Consider the following 18104-nt stretch of genomic DNA (forward strand, 5'->3'; position numbering starts at 1 on the left):
TACTCGGAAGAGAATTATGACATCCAAAGTACTCATGATCGGTACAGAATACTTAGGCGAATTTATAGGAAACGTAGCGGGGAGGATTCCAACAATAGAGAAAATCATAACCCTAGATTTTTCCAAATCTTGTCAACAACATTTTTCTCTGTTAGTTATAAATTACTGCATTTTAATTACTTTGCTCTTAGTTAGTAAACATTCAAATTGTTATTTAATATTTCTGAAGGTTGAATACTTGAATTCGTGCGGAACTAGTGGTTGTAATTAATAGGTTAATTCCCTGTGGGATCCGACTCCGGACTTGTAAACTGGATTATATTTGCAATGACCGCTACACCTTTTAGGAGGCATAGTTGGGCGTGATCAATAGGACACTAGAACTCTCGCTCGTCTGAACACATGATCCTGGTCGCATCCATAGGAAAAAAGAAGGAAAAATTTCGAATCTACTTAAAAAAAAAGAGAATTTTGGAAGCAGTAAAACTGGGTCAGGTTGAAGGATGTAGCCCATACCTGGTATCACAATTTATTATTAGGAATGCCTACTAGTAAATCCCTGATGACATGATTTTCTACTACGTTTAATATTGATTTGCCTTTGATTTGTCTCTACTTGTTCGACAACGTTTACATTGTGGTTGATTGAAGAGCTCTCAATCGACTGTGCCTATTTAGTATGTATTGCTTGGAAAATGGTACATATTTAGGTAGTTGTTGAACAGCATCACTCCTAACGTATGTGAGGAATCTATACGGAGGGTTTAAAGGTGGGATTAGGAATAACGAAACCTTAGTATGATCCTAGTGAGCGGTGATTTAGAGCCAGCTAGCGTAGTTCGGAAGAATACGTCTATTAAATTTTGGTAGTTACTCGGAAGAGAATTATGACATCCAAAGTACTCATGATCGGTACAGAATATTTAGGCGAATTTATAGGAAACGTAGCGGGGAGGATTCCAACAATAGAGAAAATCATAACCCTAGACTTTTCCAAATCTTGTCAACAACATTTTTCTCTGTTAGTTATAAATTACTGCATTTTAATTACTTTGCTCTTAGTTAGTAAACATTCAAATCGTTATTTAATATTTCTGAAGGTTGAATACTTGAATTCGTGCGGAACTAGTGGTTGTAATTAGTAGGTTAATTCCCTGTGGGATCCGACTCCGGACTTGTAAACTGGATTATATTTACAATGACTGTTACACCTTTTAGGAGGTATAGTTGGGCGTGATCAATAATAGGACACTAGAGCTCTCGCTCGTCTGAACACATGATCCTGGTCGCATCCATAGGAAAAAAGAAGGAAAATTTTCGAATCTACTTAAAAAAAAGGAGAATTTTGGAAGCAGTAAAACTGGGTCAGGTTGAAGGATGTAGCCCATACCTGATATCACAATTTATTGTTAGGAATGCCTACTAGTGCATCCCTGATGACATGGAGTTTACCAAGGCTTTCATGGAGTGGTTCTTCCTAATTGCTTTAGAGACGAGTTGACTCAAGCATTCTAGAGACAATCCATATGAAAAATATGATTGTGGATAAATATGATGTTTAAATATACTTAGGGCTATGCCCCTCACTTGGTTCATGATGAGAACATGAGGAATAAGACGCTCGTTGAGGGATTGCGAGATCCATTATTTAGGGTCTTAGAACCTTTGATGTGCACAATGACTTACATTAGAGGCTAGACACTACTAGAAGGATTGAGGCGAGAAGATAGGAGAGAAGCGTGCCTCTCGAGAGGATAGCAAAAAGATAAAGATAATAGGATATATCATTTAGTTGAGGCACTAGTACTGGCTAGGCATCCACGTCATACGAGAAGCAAAAAGGCTCCATGGGTTCATCATTGTCATTTGAGCAATCATCAGCTAGGTTCTTAACTTAAATAGGACTATAGAGGTTATGTATAGTCTGAGTCATCAGAATGTGGATAGTCTACCCTCGCAGTTGATGTTAGATTATAATTCTATATTATATGGTATTACATGCCTTATATTTTGATGTAACAATAATAATTTGTGAGATATTTGAGCTTAATTAAATTAGTTTTGTGTATAGGAATATTTGGACATGAAGTGGAGAGAAGTTGCATAAAGTGGTACAAAAAATGATTAAGTAGAGCACGAAAGGAACAAGGCCACGAGGCAGCCATTCCTTAGCACCATAGACAGCGCGAGGCGATGCCAAACGCGGAGAAGATGTCGCACCTACAGTGGGAGGCGCCCTTAGACAGAGTCAGTTCAAGGCGCGAAGCGCCAACGACCCTGTCCAAGCTGGATTCTTCTCCTTTTCAGTTTTGGACTTGGCTACTCCGGCCTAGGATTTATCCTACCCTATAAATACTCTCTAAACTTGTTTTTTTAGGGGATTGGACATCTTTCGGAGGCAACAAGGGCTATGAAACACGTGTGGGGCGTGAAACCATAGCATTTATTTTTCCTTTAACTAGTATTTATAGTTTTATGCTTTCAAACACTATTGTGATTATTCATATGACTATGAGTGGCTAAATTTCCTTATTCTGAGATTATGGGAAGTTCTTGCTTGTTGACGTTGAACGGTTATTTTGGTTACTCGATTTTATCATATTAGTTTATTTATTTAATCTTGCAGCAATATAATACTATCTACGAACCTATAGTTAAACTCGAAAGTGAAAACTTTAGATTGCATAAAGGTATTAAACAGAGTATGTTCTTGAACCCGTGTATCAAAAAATATATGCGTGATTAGGATAGACATATGCTAATTGCTTTACTTGATTATTGTTGCAGGAATTATGCATGCATTCTAGTTGACTATGATTGTATTAGGTTGGCTTGAATAGGCGAGTAAAGCGTTGCAAGAACCTTGTGAGCAATATAAGCCCTGTTAATTAACAAATTAGATATGTCAAGTAATTAATTTAACTGAAAAAACTTAACAGGATTGACATTAATCTCATAATATTGGAATGTCCTCATCTCATTGATCTTTCTCATAAGTTGTTTGTTTGCTTTGCTCGTATTCTTGTTTTCTTGCTTTAATATATTTTTTTTTTGTAGTAGTTATAGTTAATTAAAATCACAATCACTTCTCAAAAAATTATTTGAATGAATAATTCATAAATAGTTTAATTTAATTCATAGTTAATCATTAGTCTCTGTGAGAACGCTACTCTACTCATCACTAGATTACTTGTCGACCACATATACGTGCTTGTACGTTTGGCCCTGACAGCAGCACCCTTTTTAGATGTCGTAGACCTTACTAAGGTCAATGTCGACTAGAGACTAGAGTATGTTTCATTGTAGAATATTAGGGCACATTAAGCGGGACAGTCCTACACTCCAAAAGATTTTAGCCATGAACTACTACAAATCATTTTGCGAGGGATATTTCTATTCTCAAGATAGTCTAGAGATTGGGGCAGAACAGGGCACAGGCAGGGGCTGCTCAACAAAAGTTGTAGCCCAAAGCCAAGCTAAAGAGGCCTAACATATTTTAAATAAAATTTTATTTATCTAGATTTTTGAAATGATTAATAAATTTTTCTTTTTACTTTTTTCTGTGTAAATTTTAATATTTTATAAATATTTTTAAACCATCAAGCTATCTACTAGAAATTTCGGGGCCTTAAAGCCAATGCTTTATTAGCTTTGGCCTTAAGCCGACCCTGGGCACGGGAGGTCGAGGTTCTGGGGGATTTGTATTTATACCCAGTTTTTGGGTCACAATTTAACTTATACCCGCTTTGTAAAAAAAATTACAAGCGTACCCACTTTTCGGGTAACTTCAGATATACGGGGCCTGAAGTAGCAAGAATTTATGTTTGAAGTTTGAACTTCAGAATTTTTTGCCTGAGGTGTGACCTTATCAAAGTAAAACTTCAGATATTTTCGTCTAAAGTTTGGCCTGACTTGCAAAAGCAATTAAAAAAACGTCAGTTCGTAGTGCAAACTTCAGACAAATTAGTCTGAAGTTCTTCAGTTTGTAGTGCAAACTTCAGACAAATTAGTCTGAAGTTCTTCAGTTTGTAGTGAAAACTTCAGACAAAATCAGCTTGTTATATTTGAACTTCAGATAATTTTTTCTGGCATGATAGTTGCAAACTTCAGACAAAATTTAACTTGGTAATGTCTGAAGTTTGGCCCTGCAGTCCCAAACTCCAGTTGATGCTTCTTCGAGTTTTGACAATAAACTCTTGTTTTATTATTTACGTACTTTGTGTTGGGGTATAAACTTCAGACAAATTAGTCTGGAGTTCTTCAGTTTGTAGTAAAAACTTCAGATAAAATTAGCTTGTTATATTTGAACTTCAGATAATTTTTCCTTGCATGATAGTTGCAAACTTCAGATAAAATTTAACCTGGTAATGTCTGAAGTTTGTCCCTGCAGTCCCAAACTTCAGTTGATGCTTCTTTGAATTTTTGCAATAAACTCTTATTCTATTATTTACGTACTTTGTATTGGGATGTATTAATGTTTGAGAGGCAGTGGCGAGTCTTTCTTTCTTCTTGATTTGTTGCTTTGTCCAATTACCAGAAACAATAACATGTGTAACTTACAGGATAACATGTTTGAGAGAGAAAAGAAGAAGAAGAGGAGGAAGAAAGGAGCGCATAGGTCGCAGGATCTGAAATTGTCAAAATTAGAATATAGGTTAAATAATTTTAAAAATATGGGTATAGGTTAAATAGGCTCATGCAATTTTTACCGAGGTTTTGGTCATGCTGAACTCTATTTAGGTTGTGAGGACATTTCATCAACTAGCCTAAAATCAAAGGATAAGATTTTCAATAGCCCTAAGTCACACCTATATCTAGAATTCTTTTAAATTAATTATATCCGGTGTCAAGAATAATACGTATGACATGGAGCGGAAGAAATAAGACGTTCACAAAACAAACATAGAGTGCATCGAGAACTTCAAAGTCATGATGGTATAACTTTAAGATTATTTTAAGATATAATTTCCCAAAGATCTATAGGATCTATTTTAAGTTTGTTGAACAGAATTATAAAATAATATCATACCTTTGAGTAAACAAAATGAGTTGCAAGGCCACATGCAAGCATTTCTGACCCATTTATTTTTGCCCCTGTTAGTCCCAAGCATTCTCCTGTTAACAATAAATCGAAACTAAAAATAAAATATCAATCATATATATAAACATAAACCATTCAAGTGTCAGCTATTATTTTCTTATTAATGTGTAGAATTTCATAATTTATGACAAACCCCAAAACAAAGAATGTAAAACTAATAGCAGACATATTACAAAGAAATAATAAATAAATATTCCTAAAAGCAATATATTTTAAATGATGAGCCCTTGAGTTTTCTTGTTGATTTTGAGATTCATGTTGGGACATATGGTAGTATATGATGTTACATTCAGTACAAATGCTACATGATAATTTAACGTGGCAATTTATGAAACTGTACTCAAGTGACGTCGAAGACATGATCATGCATGCATACATGTTATGTGATTGTACAAATTTGTTAGTGACATTATTATATAACCTAAAGCTATTTAGAGATCTTAATAGAGGATATTTTAAATTTAAGCTGACAAGATATAACCATAAACAACGAAGTCTTATGCCACCGAGGGATGTGGTACAGTGGATGGGGTTGCTCCTTCCTTAACCGGAGGTTTCGGATTCGAGCCCTTGGTATGAAAAAAATTTTGGTATAGAGTACTACCCCCGAATGGGGCCTATCCGGCGCGAATCCGGATATAGTCGGGCTCCAATACGGATATCGAATACCGGGTGGGAAACCAAAAGAAAAACAACCAAGTCTTGTTTACTTTACCAAAATGCCCAGGTAATCTTGAAAGAAAATAAGATGCTCCAACATCCGGATGATGTCCAAATGATGCTTCTGGCATGGCAAACACCTAATTATCCATAAATAATGAAACTATTATGATATACTGTCCAAAATCTACTAAAAGTAAACATATCAAACATTGGAATTAATAAACTCCAAATAGTAAAAAAATAAAAAAAAATAAAAATAAAAAATAAAAAATAAAAATAAAAAAAAATTACACAAGGAACGAAAACAATAAAGGAAAATGCTCACGCATACTATCATGATGACTAGTTTGAAAGAGCCTTCTATAAGGCACATGTATAACGACTAAAGAGGAGAACTAAATGAACTTGCAAAACATAGCCTATAAAGGACAATGCAAGATATTATTATTATTATTATTATTATTATTATTATTATTATTATTATTATTATTATTATTATTTCAACATTGGAAAAAACTTCTCTTCATTACAAGACTGATCGGTCAGGTACCATTTTGTATGTTTATGTTTTTTTTTTTTTGTGTCACTACCCTTTTAAACCAAAAGGCCAAAGTGCAATATTAAGCTAAAACTAAACCCTTCGCGATTAGTGGTATCCATTCTTTTCTCACGTTGAGTTTTACTTCCTCCGTTTCATTTTAGATGATATAATTTGACTTGGTATAAAGCTTAAAAAAAAGATTTTTGAAATATGTAGTGCTAAAAACTTAGTGGGCTCATGGTATTTGTGTGACTATAAAAGTTTCTCATTAAGAATAAAGTGGGTAGAATGAAAAGTTTAAAGTTAAAATTATTTCTAAATATAGAAATATATTATTCTTTTTGGAACGGACTAATAAGAAAAGTGTGTCATCTAAATTGAAACAGAAGAAGTAATTGATAGTTACGGCGTGCTCTTAATATTTGGCTAAAACATATAATTAGATAACCAAGTTTTAAGGCTATAAAGAAAATTAGTTGTACGTCTTCGAAACGCACCGTATTTTCGGTGATGATTCGGAATTTTGCGTTCATGGATAGTCCAGCACCTCCTCCCATAACGGCTCCATTGATGAGGAAAACCTTCATATTTAACATGGATTATGATGCAAATAATTAGCATAAAATAAAATAACAAGTGACCCCTTTAATTTTAAATTTCCTATGATACTTATAATAAAGCTTACCACTGGTTTTTTGTATGTTGCCACCAAATAATCCAATGTTAGCTGTTTTCTGTAAAAGTCCAGAACAGAACGGTAGTCACCTGACAAATGAGCAACGATAAGAAACACAGAATTTTTGTACGAAATTAGGAGTAATTATTTATGCTTGAAAAATAATGTTAAAAATTGGAATTTCTTGTACCTCTATTGCAATTTAATAAAATTAAATGACCTTTCATTAGACAAATTAAATTTGTTGTGTACACCAACTTGCTTTTGGTTTGGAGTCGTGCACTCATCTCCCTTATTATCCTAATGTCCATATTTTCTATAAAAATCTTCACGCCTTACTTCCTGCGCTTGGAGATAACACTCAACCTCATACTTGCACATTTTTTAAAACACTAGAGATAATAGAAATCAGGAGGGAGGGGTATTTGTAGATTCAAAAAATCAAATATGAAATTCAAGATTTTTAAAACATAAAAATGGATGTATTAGCTATAATTTATTTAACACATATTTTTTATGAGATACTTATTAGATCAAAAAAAATATTTTTCTGAGATTCAAGAAACTAAAATGTAGAAATGAACACATATTTTCTCACAGAATTAGGGAGGATACATAATAAATTAGATTAGAGTAAATATCTCTGGCATTTTTCAAACCAGAGTGAAGGTTTATTTAAGTAAAAGAAATGATCATGTTACTGATAAACACACCAAATAAAAGTATTTGCTAGGATCGGGAATCCAGGTAGTGTGAAATTTAGCCAAACAACGGTATAATGACAATAACAAAGACAATAGAAGTTGATAATAACGGCAATTAAAGAATATAAAGAAGACACAAATTTAACGTGGTTCGGTCAAGGTGACCTACATCCACAAGCGGAGAGGAGCAATTTCACTATACCAACAAGAGTACAAAAGAGAGTACAAAATTAGAGTAAATACTCTAATTAATCCCAAATATCCCAAGAGAATAACCTCACAAGATCACTCCAAAGAAAGGGTTCACACAAATATTTTCCAACACTCACTCTCTTACAAAATACTCTATAATGAAATAAAGGAGGAGAAAGAAAGACAAGAGTAAAAAGCTCTTGAATTGATGTGTTTGCAAATGAGGAGAAACTCCTCTATTTATAGTAAGAAATCCTTGGCCTAATAATGGATATTATGTCATGGCAAATGTCATGATCCACAACTTTGTTATAATGGATATTATGTCATGGCAAATGTCATGAACCACAAATTTATTATAATAGATATTATGTCATGACAAATGTCATGAAAATTTGGCCATATTACAAATCTTCACCTTGGCCTAATTTTAGATTATATATAGTAAATTTGCTCCACCTTCTCCGCAAAAACCCCAATGGGAAAAATCATTCTTTATAAATGCCAATCAAGTTCAGGCAAAGCTTGAACTTGGACACTGGAAGAGGTTTTGTGAACATGTCAGCAGGATTGTCTCTAGTGTTGATCTTCTGAATAGAGACTTTTCTTTCAGCAATGGTTTCTCGGATGAAATGATACTTTATATCAATGTACTTCGTCCTCTCATGATACATTTGATCTTTAGTCAAGTGAATGACACTCTGACTATCACAGAAAATGGTAATACCACTTTGATGTAAACTGAGTTCCGCAAATAGTCCCTTCATCCATAAAGCTTCTTTGATCGCCTCGGTCACTGCCATATATTCTGCTTCGGTAGTAGATAAAGCTACTACATGTTGTAATGTAGCTTTCCAACTAATAGCGCAACCACCGATACAAAATACATAGCCTGTCGGTGATCTTCTTTTGTCAAGATCACTTGCATAATCTGAGTCTACAAAACCAACCAAAGTGTTAGTATTTCTCCCAAACTCCAAACATGTGTTTGGAGTACCTCGCAAGTATCTGAGAATCCATTTCACAGCATGCCAATGTGCTTTACCAGGGCAAGTCATATACCGGCTTACCACGCTCACTGCTTGTGAAATGTCTGGACATGTACAAACCATTGCATATATAATACTGCCGACTGCACTGGAATAAAGAACCTGTGCCATGTACCTCTCTTCTTCCTCTGACTGCGGGGACTGAGCAGCTGATAACTTAAAATGAGCAGCAAGAGGCGTACTAACTGGTTTAGAATCTTTCATGCCAAACCTCTCCAAGACTTTCTCCAAGTACTTCTTCTGGGTCAGAAATAGCCTGTTGGCTTTTCGATCTCTTTTGATCTCCATGCCAAGGATTTTCTTAGCTGCTCCCAAATCTTTCATCTCAAATTCACATTTCAGCTGACTTTTCAAGTTGTGAATTTCTATTAAATCTTTAGCAGCAATGAGCATGTCATCAAAATATAATAATAGGTACACAAATGAACCATCATTTAACTTCCGGAAGTAAACACAACTATCATACATGCTCCTTGAATAACCATGACCCAACATAAAGGAATCAAACCTTTTATACCATTGTCTTGGAGACTACTTTAATTCGTACAAGGATTTCTTCAACAAGCAAACATGATCTTCTTTTCCTTTAATTTCATATCATTCGGGTTGATGCATGTATATTTCTTCCTCAAGTTCGCCATGTAAAAAAGCTGTCTTAACATCAAGTTATTCTAATTCCAAATCATACATGGCAACGAAGGCAAGCAAGACACGAATAGAGCTATGTTTAACAACAGATGAGAAAATATCATTAAAATCAGCTCCTTGTACCTGACTATAGCCCTTTGCAACTAATCGTGCCTTATGCCTCGCATCTTCAACCCCTGGAATGCCATCCTTTTTCTTTAAGACCCATTTGCAACCAACAATTCTTTTTCCTGATGGCGGCTTCACAAGAGACTAAGTACCATTCTTGTGGAGAGACTCAATTTCTTCATTCATTGCAATCAGCCACTTGGCTGAGTCAGCACTAGAAATTGCTTCTAAATATTTTGATGGTTCTCCAATTTTTTCAGTTTTCTGTGCAACTGAAAAAGAAAATGCAACATAATCTCCAAACCTTAATGGTTGTTTACCTTCTGTTCTTAGTCTATGTTTGGTTGTAGAATACTCCTCTTCTTCTGGTTCAACTTCAGGAGTCTCAACTTCAGAAATTTCAGCTTCTGTCTCAACTTCAGGAGTTTCAACTGTATTTTGCTCCAAAGTTGATGAGCTTGGCTCAGAAGGAATGCCAATCTCAATCTCTACCTGGTTCTGTGTACTCTTTCCTTTATCCGTATTACAAGAACTAGAAGACTCTTTTCTAGAATGTAATATAGAGGATTCATCAAAGGTTACATCTCTGCTAATTATAAATTTTGGTGCCATGCGATCAGGATACCATAGTCGGTATCATTTCACCGCAAATGCACACCCAAGGAAAATGCACATTTTAGCCCTTGGCTCTAATTTTCCATCATTTACCTTCATGTATGCATGGCAACCAAATATCTTTAAATCAGAATAATAAGCAAGAGTACCTGACCACATTTCCTCTGGAGTCTTAAAGTTAAAAGGTGCATAAGGAGCTCGGCTGACAATATAACAAGCTGTAGAGATAGCTTCTGCCCAAAAGGCGTTTGTCAACCGAACATTTGAAATCATGCAACGAGCCCTTTCCAAAAGAGTTCTATTCATCATTTCTACCACACCATTTTGCTGAGGTATCATTCTCACAGTACGATGTTGAGTAATTCCTTCATTCTTGCAAAATTCGTTGAATTTATCATTACAAAATTCTAAGCCATTATTTGTTCTAAGCCGCTTAACCTGTTTTCCTATTTGCTTATCAATCAAAACTTTCCATTGTTTGAAATTTAAGAAAATATCACTTTTATTTTTCAGGAAATAAACCCAAACTTTCCTCGAATAATCATCAATGAAAGTTAACATATACCTGGCACCACTTTTTGTTGGGGTACGTGAAGGACCCCAAAGATCTGAATGAATGTAATCCAAAGTACCTTTTATTCTATGAATCGCTGGAGATTTGAAGCTGACTCTTTTCTGCTTTCCGAACACACAATATTCACAGAACTCCATATTTTCGGTACTTTGGCCATATAAGAGACCTCTTTTACTGAGGATGGATAGAACTTTTTCACTCATATGCCACAATTTGGTGATGTTAGAATCTGATTTATCTGATATTGAAACTGCAGCAGCACCTGTAACAGTAGATCCCAAAAGAGTATACAACGTATCAGATCTGCGTGCTTTCATGATCACAAGAGCACCATGAGAAATTTTCAGAACTCCACCTTCACCTGTGTACTTGCACCTAAGAGATTCTAGAGTGCCCAAAGAGATGAGATTTTTCTTCAAGTCAGGAACATGTCTAACATCGGTGAGAGTTCTCACCACACCATCGTGCATTTTGATTCAGACTGTACCTTTTTCAATAACTTTGCAGGTAGCATTATTGCCCATCAAGACAACTCCACCTCCAATAGATTCATATGTGGTAAATAAATCCTGACTGGGACACATATGATAAGAACAACCCGAATCTAAAATCCACTCATTGTTAGATTTGAAACTATTATTAGTTGCTAAAAAAATAGTTCCCTCAGTCTCATCAGCAGCTACACTTGCTTCGGCACTGTCAGTATTTTTGTGCTCATTTTTCTTTTCTGTATGCTTTTCTTTATTTTTCAATTTAAAGCATTCAGAAATAATGTGACCTTTCTTATGACAATATTTGCACATGACATTTCTGTATCTGGATTTTGACCTTGATTTAGGTTTCTCACTACTTGAATCTTTCTTATTGGATCTACCTTTTATGAATAAGCCTTCCCCTTGGTTCCAACTAGTTTCCCCAGTAATATCTCTATCTATTTGTTCTTTTGATTTCAAAGTAGATTTGATATCTTTATAAAAGATATTATCCTTTCCATAAAACATAGTATCTCTTATATGTTTAAACGACTGGGTAAGGAAATAAGGAATAACACAGCTTGATCCGCATCTTTGATTTCAGCATCTATATTACTTAAATCCATAAGAAGAGAATCAAAAGTATCAAGATGAGTAAGTATAGAGGTACCTTCAGCCATACGAAAAGTGTAGAGTTTTTGCTTTAGGTAAAGCCTGTTTTCTACTGTTCTTTTCATATATAGGGTTTTAAGCTTTTCCCATATGCCTTTGGCTGAGCTTTCTGCTGCAACTTCACGCAAAACCTCATTTGAAATATTTAAAATAATACCTATTTTTGCCTTTTTGTCTATGACGGTAAACTCCTCGTCTGTTATTTTATCCGGCATCTTCTCCTTTCCTTGCAGTGCCTAATCTAAGCCATCTTGAATTAGGATAGCTTCCATCTTTAATTGCCACATTTCGAAGTTTGCACTTCGGTCAAATTTCTCAACATAAGACTTTGTTAGAGTCATTTTGGCTATTTAACCTAACCCGATTAGATCTGGCTCTGATATCAATTTGTTAGAATCGGAAACCCGGGTAGTGGGAAATTTAGCCAAACAACGGTATAATGACAATAACAAAGACAATGAAAGTTGATAATAATGGCAATTAAAGAATATAAAGAAGACACAAATTTAACGTGGTTCAGTCAAGGTGACCTACGTCCACAAACGGAGAGGAGCAATTTCACTATACTAACAAGAATACAAAAGAGAGTATAAAATTAGAGTAAATACTCTAATTAATCCCAAATACCCTAAGAGAATAACCTCACAAGATCACTCCAAAGAAAGGGTTCACACAAGTGTTTCCCAACACTCACTCTCTTACAAAATACTCTATAATAAAATAAAGGAGGAAAAAGAAAGACAAGAGTGAAAAGCTCTTGAATTGGTGTGTTTGCAAATGAGGAGAAACTCCTCTATTTATAGCAAGAAATTCTTGGCCTAATAATGGATATTGTGTCATGGCAAATGTCAAGATCCACAAATTTGTTATAAAGATATTATGTCATGGCAAATGGCATGAACCACAAATTTATTATAATGGATATTATGTTATGGCAAATGTCATGAAAATTTGGCCATATTACAAAATTAAAAATAGAGCTTTATGTTATAACCTCCTAGCATGGATTGTATCACTCGAACAACGTCTCCTCCAGCACAAAATGCTTTTCCTTTTCCCTACATTGAAATGAAATCACAAACAAAGCTGCGATTTAGTATCAGAAAGGAGGAGAAGTGATATATATATATATATATATATATATATATATATATATATATATCCTTAGAAAAAAGAGCATTGGTTCTTGGAGTTGTAAGAAAAAGAGTGAATAAATAGAAATCACAATGTTTGATTGTTATTTACCTTTACTATTACAAGTCTAACTTGTGGATCTTGTTCATACTCTTTGAAAGCTCGTAACAATTGAGAAATCTGCAGAATTCAAAAGAAGAAAACAGGAAAAAGAAAAAACGTAAAACAAGGTTTTGTGTAATTTGTATGTCGTGTCATTCAGCTATATTCACTTTCTTCTTTAACAACTATTATCACTACTAATAAAAATGCTGCGAAAACAAACTTACAGAGTAATTAAATTCAATTACCAATGTGATTTACCTACTAAATAAAAATAAATACTTCTTAATCAAAAAAGGTGTCTAGTCCATTCAAAAAATTCTATATATTGCAAGAAGAGCATATAGATTAATTTGATATGAACTCAAAAAAGTTAAGTATAAAATAGAAAGAACTTGGGTTTAAATTTTTTTGCAAAGGTAGAGGTACCGGGGGTTGGCCGATAGTAAAATATGATTAATGTATAATATAGGAGAGTAACTAAGGACGGTAAATTGCAATACCTTTACGTAAACCATTTTTCTATTTTTAATTGGAAAAGTACGTAAAAAGTATTAACTCCGTTTTAATTTAAATGATATATTTTTTTTATTAGTTCATTTAAAAAAGAATGACACATTTTTGTATTTAAAAACAATTTAACTTTGAACTTTTTATTTTACTCATTTTACCCTTAATGAGAAGCTCTTATAACCACACAAATATTATGGCCCCACCGAGTTTTTACCCCTTAAGCTTTTTAGATCACATGTTTCAAAAAAAAAAAAATTTAAAACTTTATGTCAAGGCAAACTATTCATCTAAATTGAAACGGATGGAGTACAAGAAACATAAACCAAATAAAGCTATTCTTTTCCATATCTCTTTTTTCTCGTATAATAATTTCTTCTTTGTTCTCTCTCTACAAAAATAAAATATAATAGATCAGAATAATGATTGGTAGACGCTCAAACATACCATCTCGAAAGTCAAACAATTCAATTGTCTTGGTCTATTTAGAGTGACTTTGCGCACGCAAGACGTAGCTTCAAACACCACCTGGGGGAAGCAAAGGAAAAGTATCTCTAATAATTAACGAAAATTAATATAAGGAATTGAATGAATTATAGGCAAATGTAATGTTATAATGCCAGATTAATCATGTGACTGCCTTAACGTGGTGCAATGCTTTATTAAGCTTACTTTATTTCTTTGAAAAGAAGAAAACCGCACTGATAAATAAAATGACTAAAGCTACTTTCTTGATTATAATAAATAACACTTCTGAATCAATTTAACAAATTCAAACCATCAACCTATACGTATAATCAGGGGCGAATCTGCATTGGATCAAGTGGTTCAACTGAACCCATTTCGTCAGAAAAATTTATTATTTATATGGATACGGTTATAAAGAGGTCTGAATGTACAAGGGCGAAACTACAATATTACATACGGGTTGGAACAAAACTAATAGCTTTTGTTTAGATCATATGCTTGTAGTAGGATATCTATTAAATATGTATAAATATTTAATTGAAAATCCAAAAACTAAAACGAACTATAAATTCGATATCAAATTTGGAATTCACAAACTACAAATACTAACTCCATCTCTGTTTTCGTGGTAATGATCTTTTGTCTTTCTCGGTTGTAGGGAAGGTCCGAATAGGGAAAAGGTGAAGGGAAGGAAAGGTTTTGATAAGAATTGAATTTTACAAGTATCTTTGTAGTTTTAAATCCTTTTATATTCTTTATCTACGTATCGTTTCTTAAGAAAAGAATTATAGCTCAATACCAAGCTGTAGCATAATGTCCATATACACCAGGAAATCGCTCGGCAATAGTGCCATAATTTTGTTTGTAGTACTTTTGATCATTAAGATGGTATACGAAATAGATTTTGGCTTTCGTACGATTGATTGTGGTCGAAACATAATGGATCAAAGAAAGACTTCGTAATGTCGAGATGGGTTCCGAAGGTGGTACAAACATGCTTCAAATTTCGGTTATAGATCAAACACCGAGTCCGAAGTCATTATCGAGCTCGGGTCCGAATCGAACTATGATGAGAAGATTTCGAGCTTAAGGGGCAGAGGCCAACCGGGATCGAGTCCGAATCATCACCTGATCCCGAGTCCATATCGAGTTCTAGAAGCAATACTGACCAGCACCGAGGCCGATCGAGCTCGAGCTCACAGACAAGAGCCGTTACAAACACACTAAGGGAGAGAATCTCGGTCAGAAATTAGGAAAAAACTGATTTGTCATGGGTTCTCCACTATGTATTTTTAATTATATCTAAAGTAGGATCCTCCACTATAAAGAGGATGGTTACATTTCTGTAGAAGGCGATTTTTTTTGGCTTACATTGTAATTCAAGCACCATGTTCTCATATATTCAAGAGTTACTCTTTTAAGCTTCATAAATTGATTCATCTTCCTTTGTCCTAAAAATCATCTTCTTTACAACCTTGTTTATTTTGCATTCTTTGCAATCCATATTTGATCTTTCTATTTATCCTTGCGATTTGTATTAATCTATATCACGTATCCTTATAACTACGTACAAATTCATCTCTATCTGTTTTTCGAATAAACAGTTTGGCGCCCACCGTGGGACTAAGGATAACAGTGGTTATTTGATATGAATCTTCAAAAACACACCGTTTTGCGCTTGTTTCCGAAAGTATCTCGGATTTCGGATTAGCAGCGACTAACTACCAATCAAATGGTCTTACCTATCGACAACGAAGCTGGTATTCAAGATGAGAACAAGAACTTAACGCCCAGTACCGAAAGACTACTTGTCAACGTCGTTGGAGCTCGGATCGGAGTGCCGATAGATATCAATTCGCATGTGGCCATTGAGACGAACATACATTTTGAACCTGAAAATAGCATTCATGGTGGCACTCGGTCTGCAGCTCGAAACACCCATAACATTGAGGAAAATGACGTCAGCTTGCGTATGATTTTTAAATGTTGCAAGCTCAACAGGTAGCGATAGCTCAATTGCAGAGCCAAACCCAGCTACCAAGCAGGCCGGAGCCCAGTCCACCCTGAAAAATTGCCCGCAGAACGGAGCCAGCCATAGTGAGGTCAAATGAGCAAGAATCGGGGACTACTCACGAAATCGCTAAAATACTCGAGCTCACAAAATGAGTCGAAGCCAACGATAAAAAAGTAGAAACATATAATTTCAGGGTCGATCAGATCCCGGGGGCTCCACCAATGGTAATAGGGTTGGATTCCAAAAAATTCGTGCAAAAGCCTTTCCCCTCGAGCGCAGCCCCAAAATCAATCCCCAAAAAATTTCGTATGCCCGAAATTCCCAAATATAACAGAACGACCGATCCCAACGAACACGTCACCTCTTACACGTTCGCCATCAAGGGTAATGATTTGGAGGACGATGAAATCGAATCTGTGTTGTTGAAAAAGTTCGGAGAGACCCCCTCGAAGGGAGCAATGATTTGGTATCACAACCTACCACCGAATTCGATCGACTCATTCCACATGTTAGCAGATTCTTTCGTAAAGGCACACGCCGGGGCCATAAAGGTCGCAACGAGGAAATCAGACCTTTTCAAGATAAGACAAAAGGATAACGAGATGCTAAGGGAGTTCGTATCTCGTTTTCAAATGGAACGAATGGATCTGCCACCAGTCACAGACGATTGGGATGTTCAGGCTTTCACTCAAGGTTTGAACGAACGAAGTTCGACGGCATCACGGTGATTGAAGCATAACATGATCGAGTACCCAGCTATCACTTGGGCCGACGTGCACAATCGGTACCAATCAAAAATTAGAGTCGAAGATGATCAGTTGGGGGCTGAACCCGCTACTTGAAGGGATATCAATCGAGAACAAGGTCCGATCAGGGATCGATATCGACCGTATAACGGAAACCACATAACCAATGAATCGAGATGTAACCCCGGACAAATTAACAAAATGAGTGATCGAGGTCAAGGGTCTCGGGGACTGATGAACATAAGTGGGTTCGACAGGCCTACCGGATCTAAGGAAGCACCTCGGTAATCGGAGTAAAACTTTAGCATTGATGCATCCGCCATCGTGTCGGCTATCGGACTCATCAAAGACACTAAATGGCCTCGACCCATGCAGACCGATCCTGCCCAGAGAAATCCTAATCAAATGTGCGAATATCATGGCACCCATAGACACAGAACGGAAGATTGCAGGCAACTAAGAGAGGAGGTAGCACGATTATTCAATAAAGGGCACCTTTCGAGAATTATTAAGCGACAGGGTGAAGAACCATTTCAAAAACAGGGATTTCAGTAAGCAAAACGAACAAGAAGAACCACAGCACATCATTCACATGATCGTCGGCGGCGTCGATACCCCTCAAGGGCCGGTGCTTAAACGCACTAAGACATCGTTTGTAAGGGAAAAGTGATCTTGAACTCAGGATTACGCACCCATAGGAACTTTGTCCTTCAATGATGGAGATGCAGAAGGAGTCATACAACCTCATAACGATGCACTGGTAATATCCGTACTTATGATTAAAACTAAAGTTAAGCGTGTGTTAATTAATCTAGGGAGCTCGACCAATATCATTAGATTAAAGGTCGTACAACAACTCGGTCTATAGGACCAGATCGTACCCGCGACCCTGGTCCTAAACGGATTCAATATGGCATGTGAAACCACCAAAGGCGAGATAATTCTGCTGATAAACGTGGCCGGGACCATCCAGGAAATGAAGTTCCACGAAATCAAGGCGACATGAGGTACAATTCCCTTTTTGGAAGGCCATGGATCCACAACATGAGAGTTGTACCTTCGACCCTACACCAAGTTCTTAAATTCCCAACATCGAGGGGGGGTCATAACAGTG

At 35.7% G+C, this 18104-nt stretch overlaps 1 protein-coding gene across 1 annotated transcript in view; it reads right to left on the bottom strand.

Moving 5' to 3' along the window:
• Window positions 1–18104, bottom strand: part of LOC104103954 (probable 3-hydroxyisobutyryl-CoA hydrolase 3) — a 74251-nt gene that overhangs the window by 40665 nt on the left and 15482 nt on the right. The window contains exons 3-9 of the mRNA XM_070192217.1: window positions 14210–14290; window positions 13262–13330; window positions 13011–13074; window positions 6991–7070; window positions 6803–6886; window positions 5817–5901; window positions 5030–5115 (exon numbers count right to left, since the gene is read on the bottom strand). Of these exons, the coding sequence (XP_070048318.1) occupies window positions 5030–5115; window positions 5817–5901; window positions 6803–6886; window positions 6991–7070; window positions 13011–13074; window positions 13262–13330; window positions 14210–14290 (549 nt within the window). The remainder of the gene's footprint in view (window positions 1–5029; window positions 5116–5816; window positions 5902–6802; window positions 6887–6990; window positions 7071–13010; window positions 13075–13261; window positions 13331–14209; window positions 14291–18104) is intronic.

Source organism: Nicotiana tomentosiformis, chromosome 12 (assembly GCF_000390325.3).
Source record: "Nicotiana tomentosiformis chromosome 12, ASM39032v3, whole genome shotgun sequence".
Lineage (NCBI taxonomy): Eukaryota > Viridiplantae > Streptophyta > Magnoliopsida > Solanales > Solanaceae > Nicotiana > Nicotiana tomentosiformis.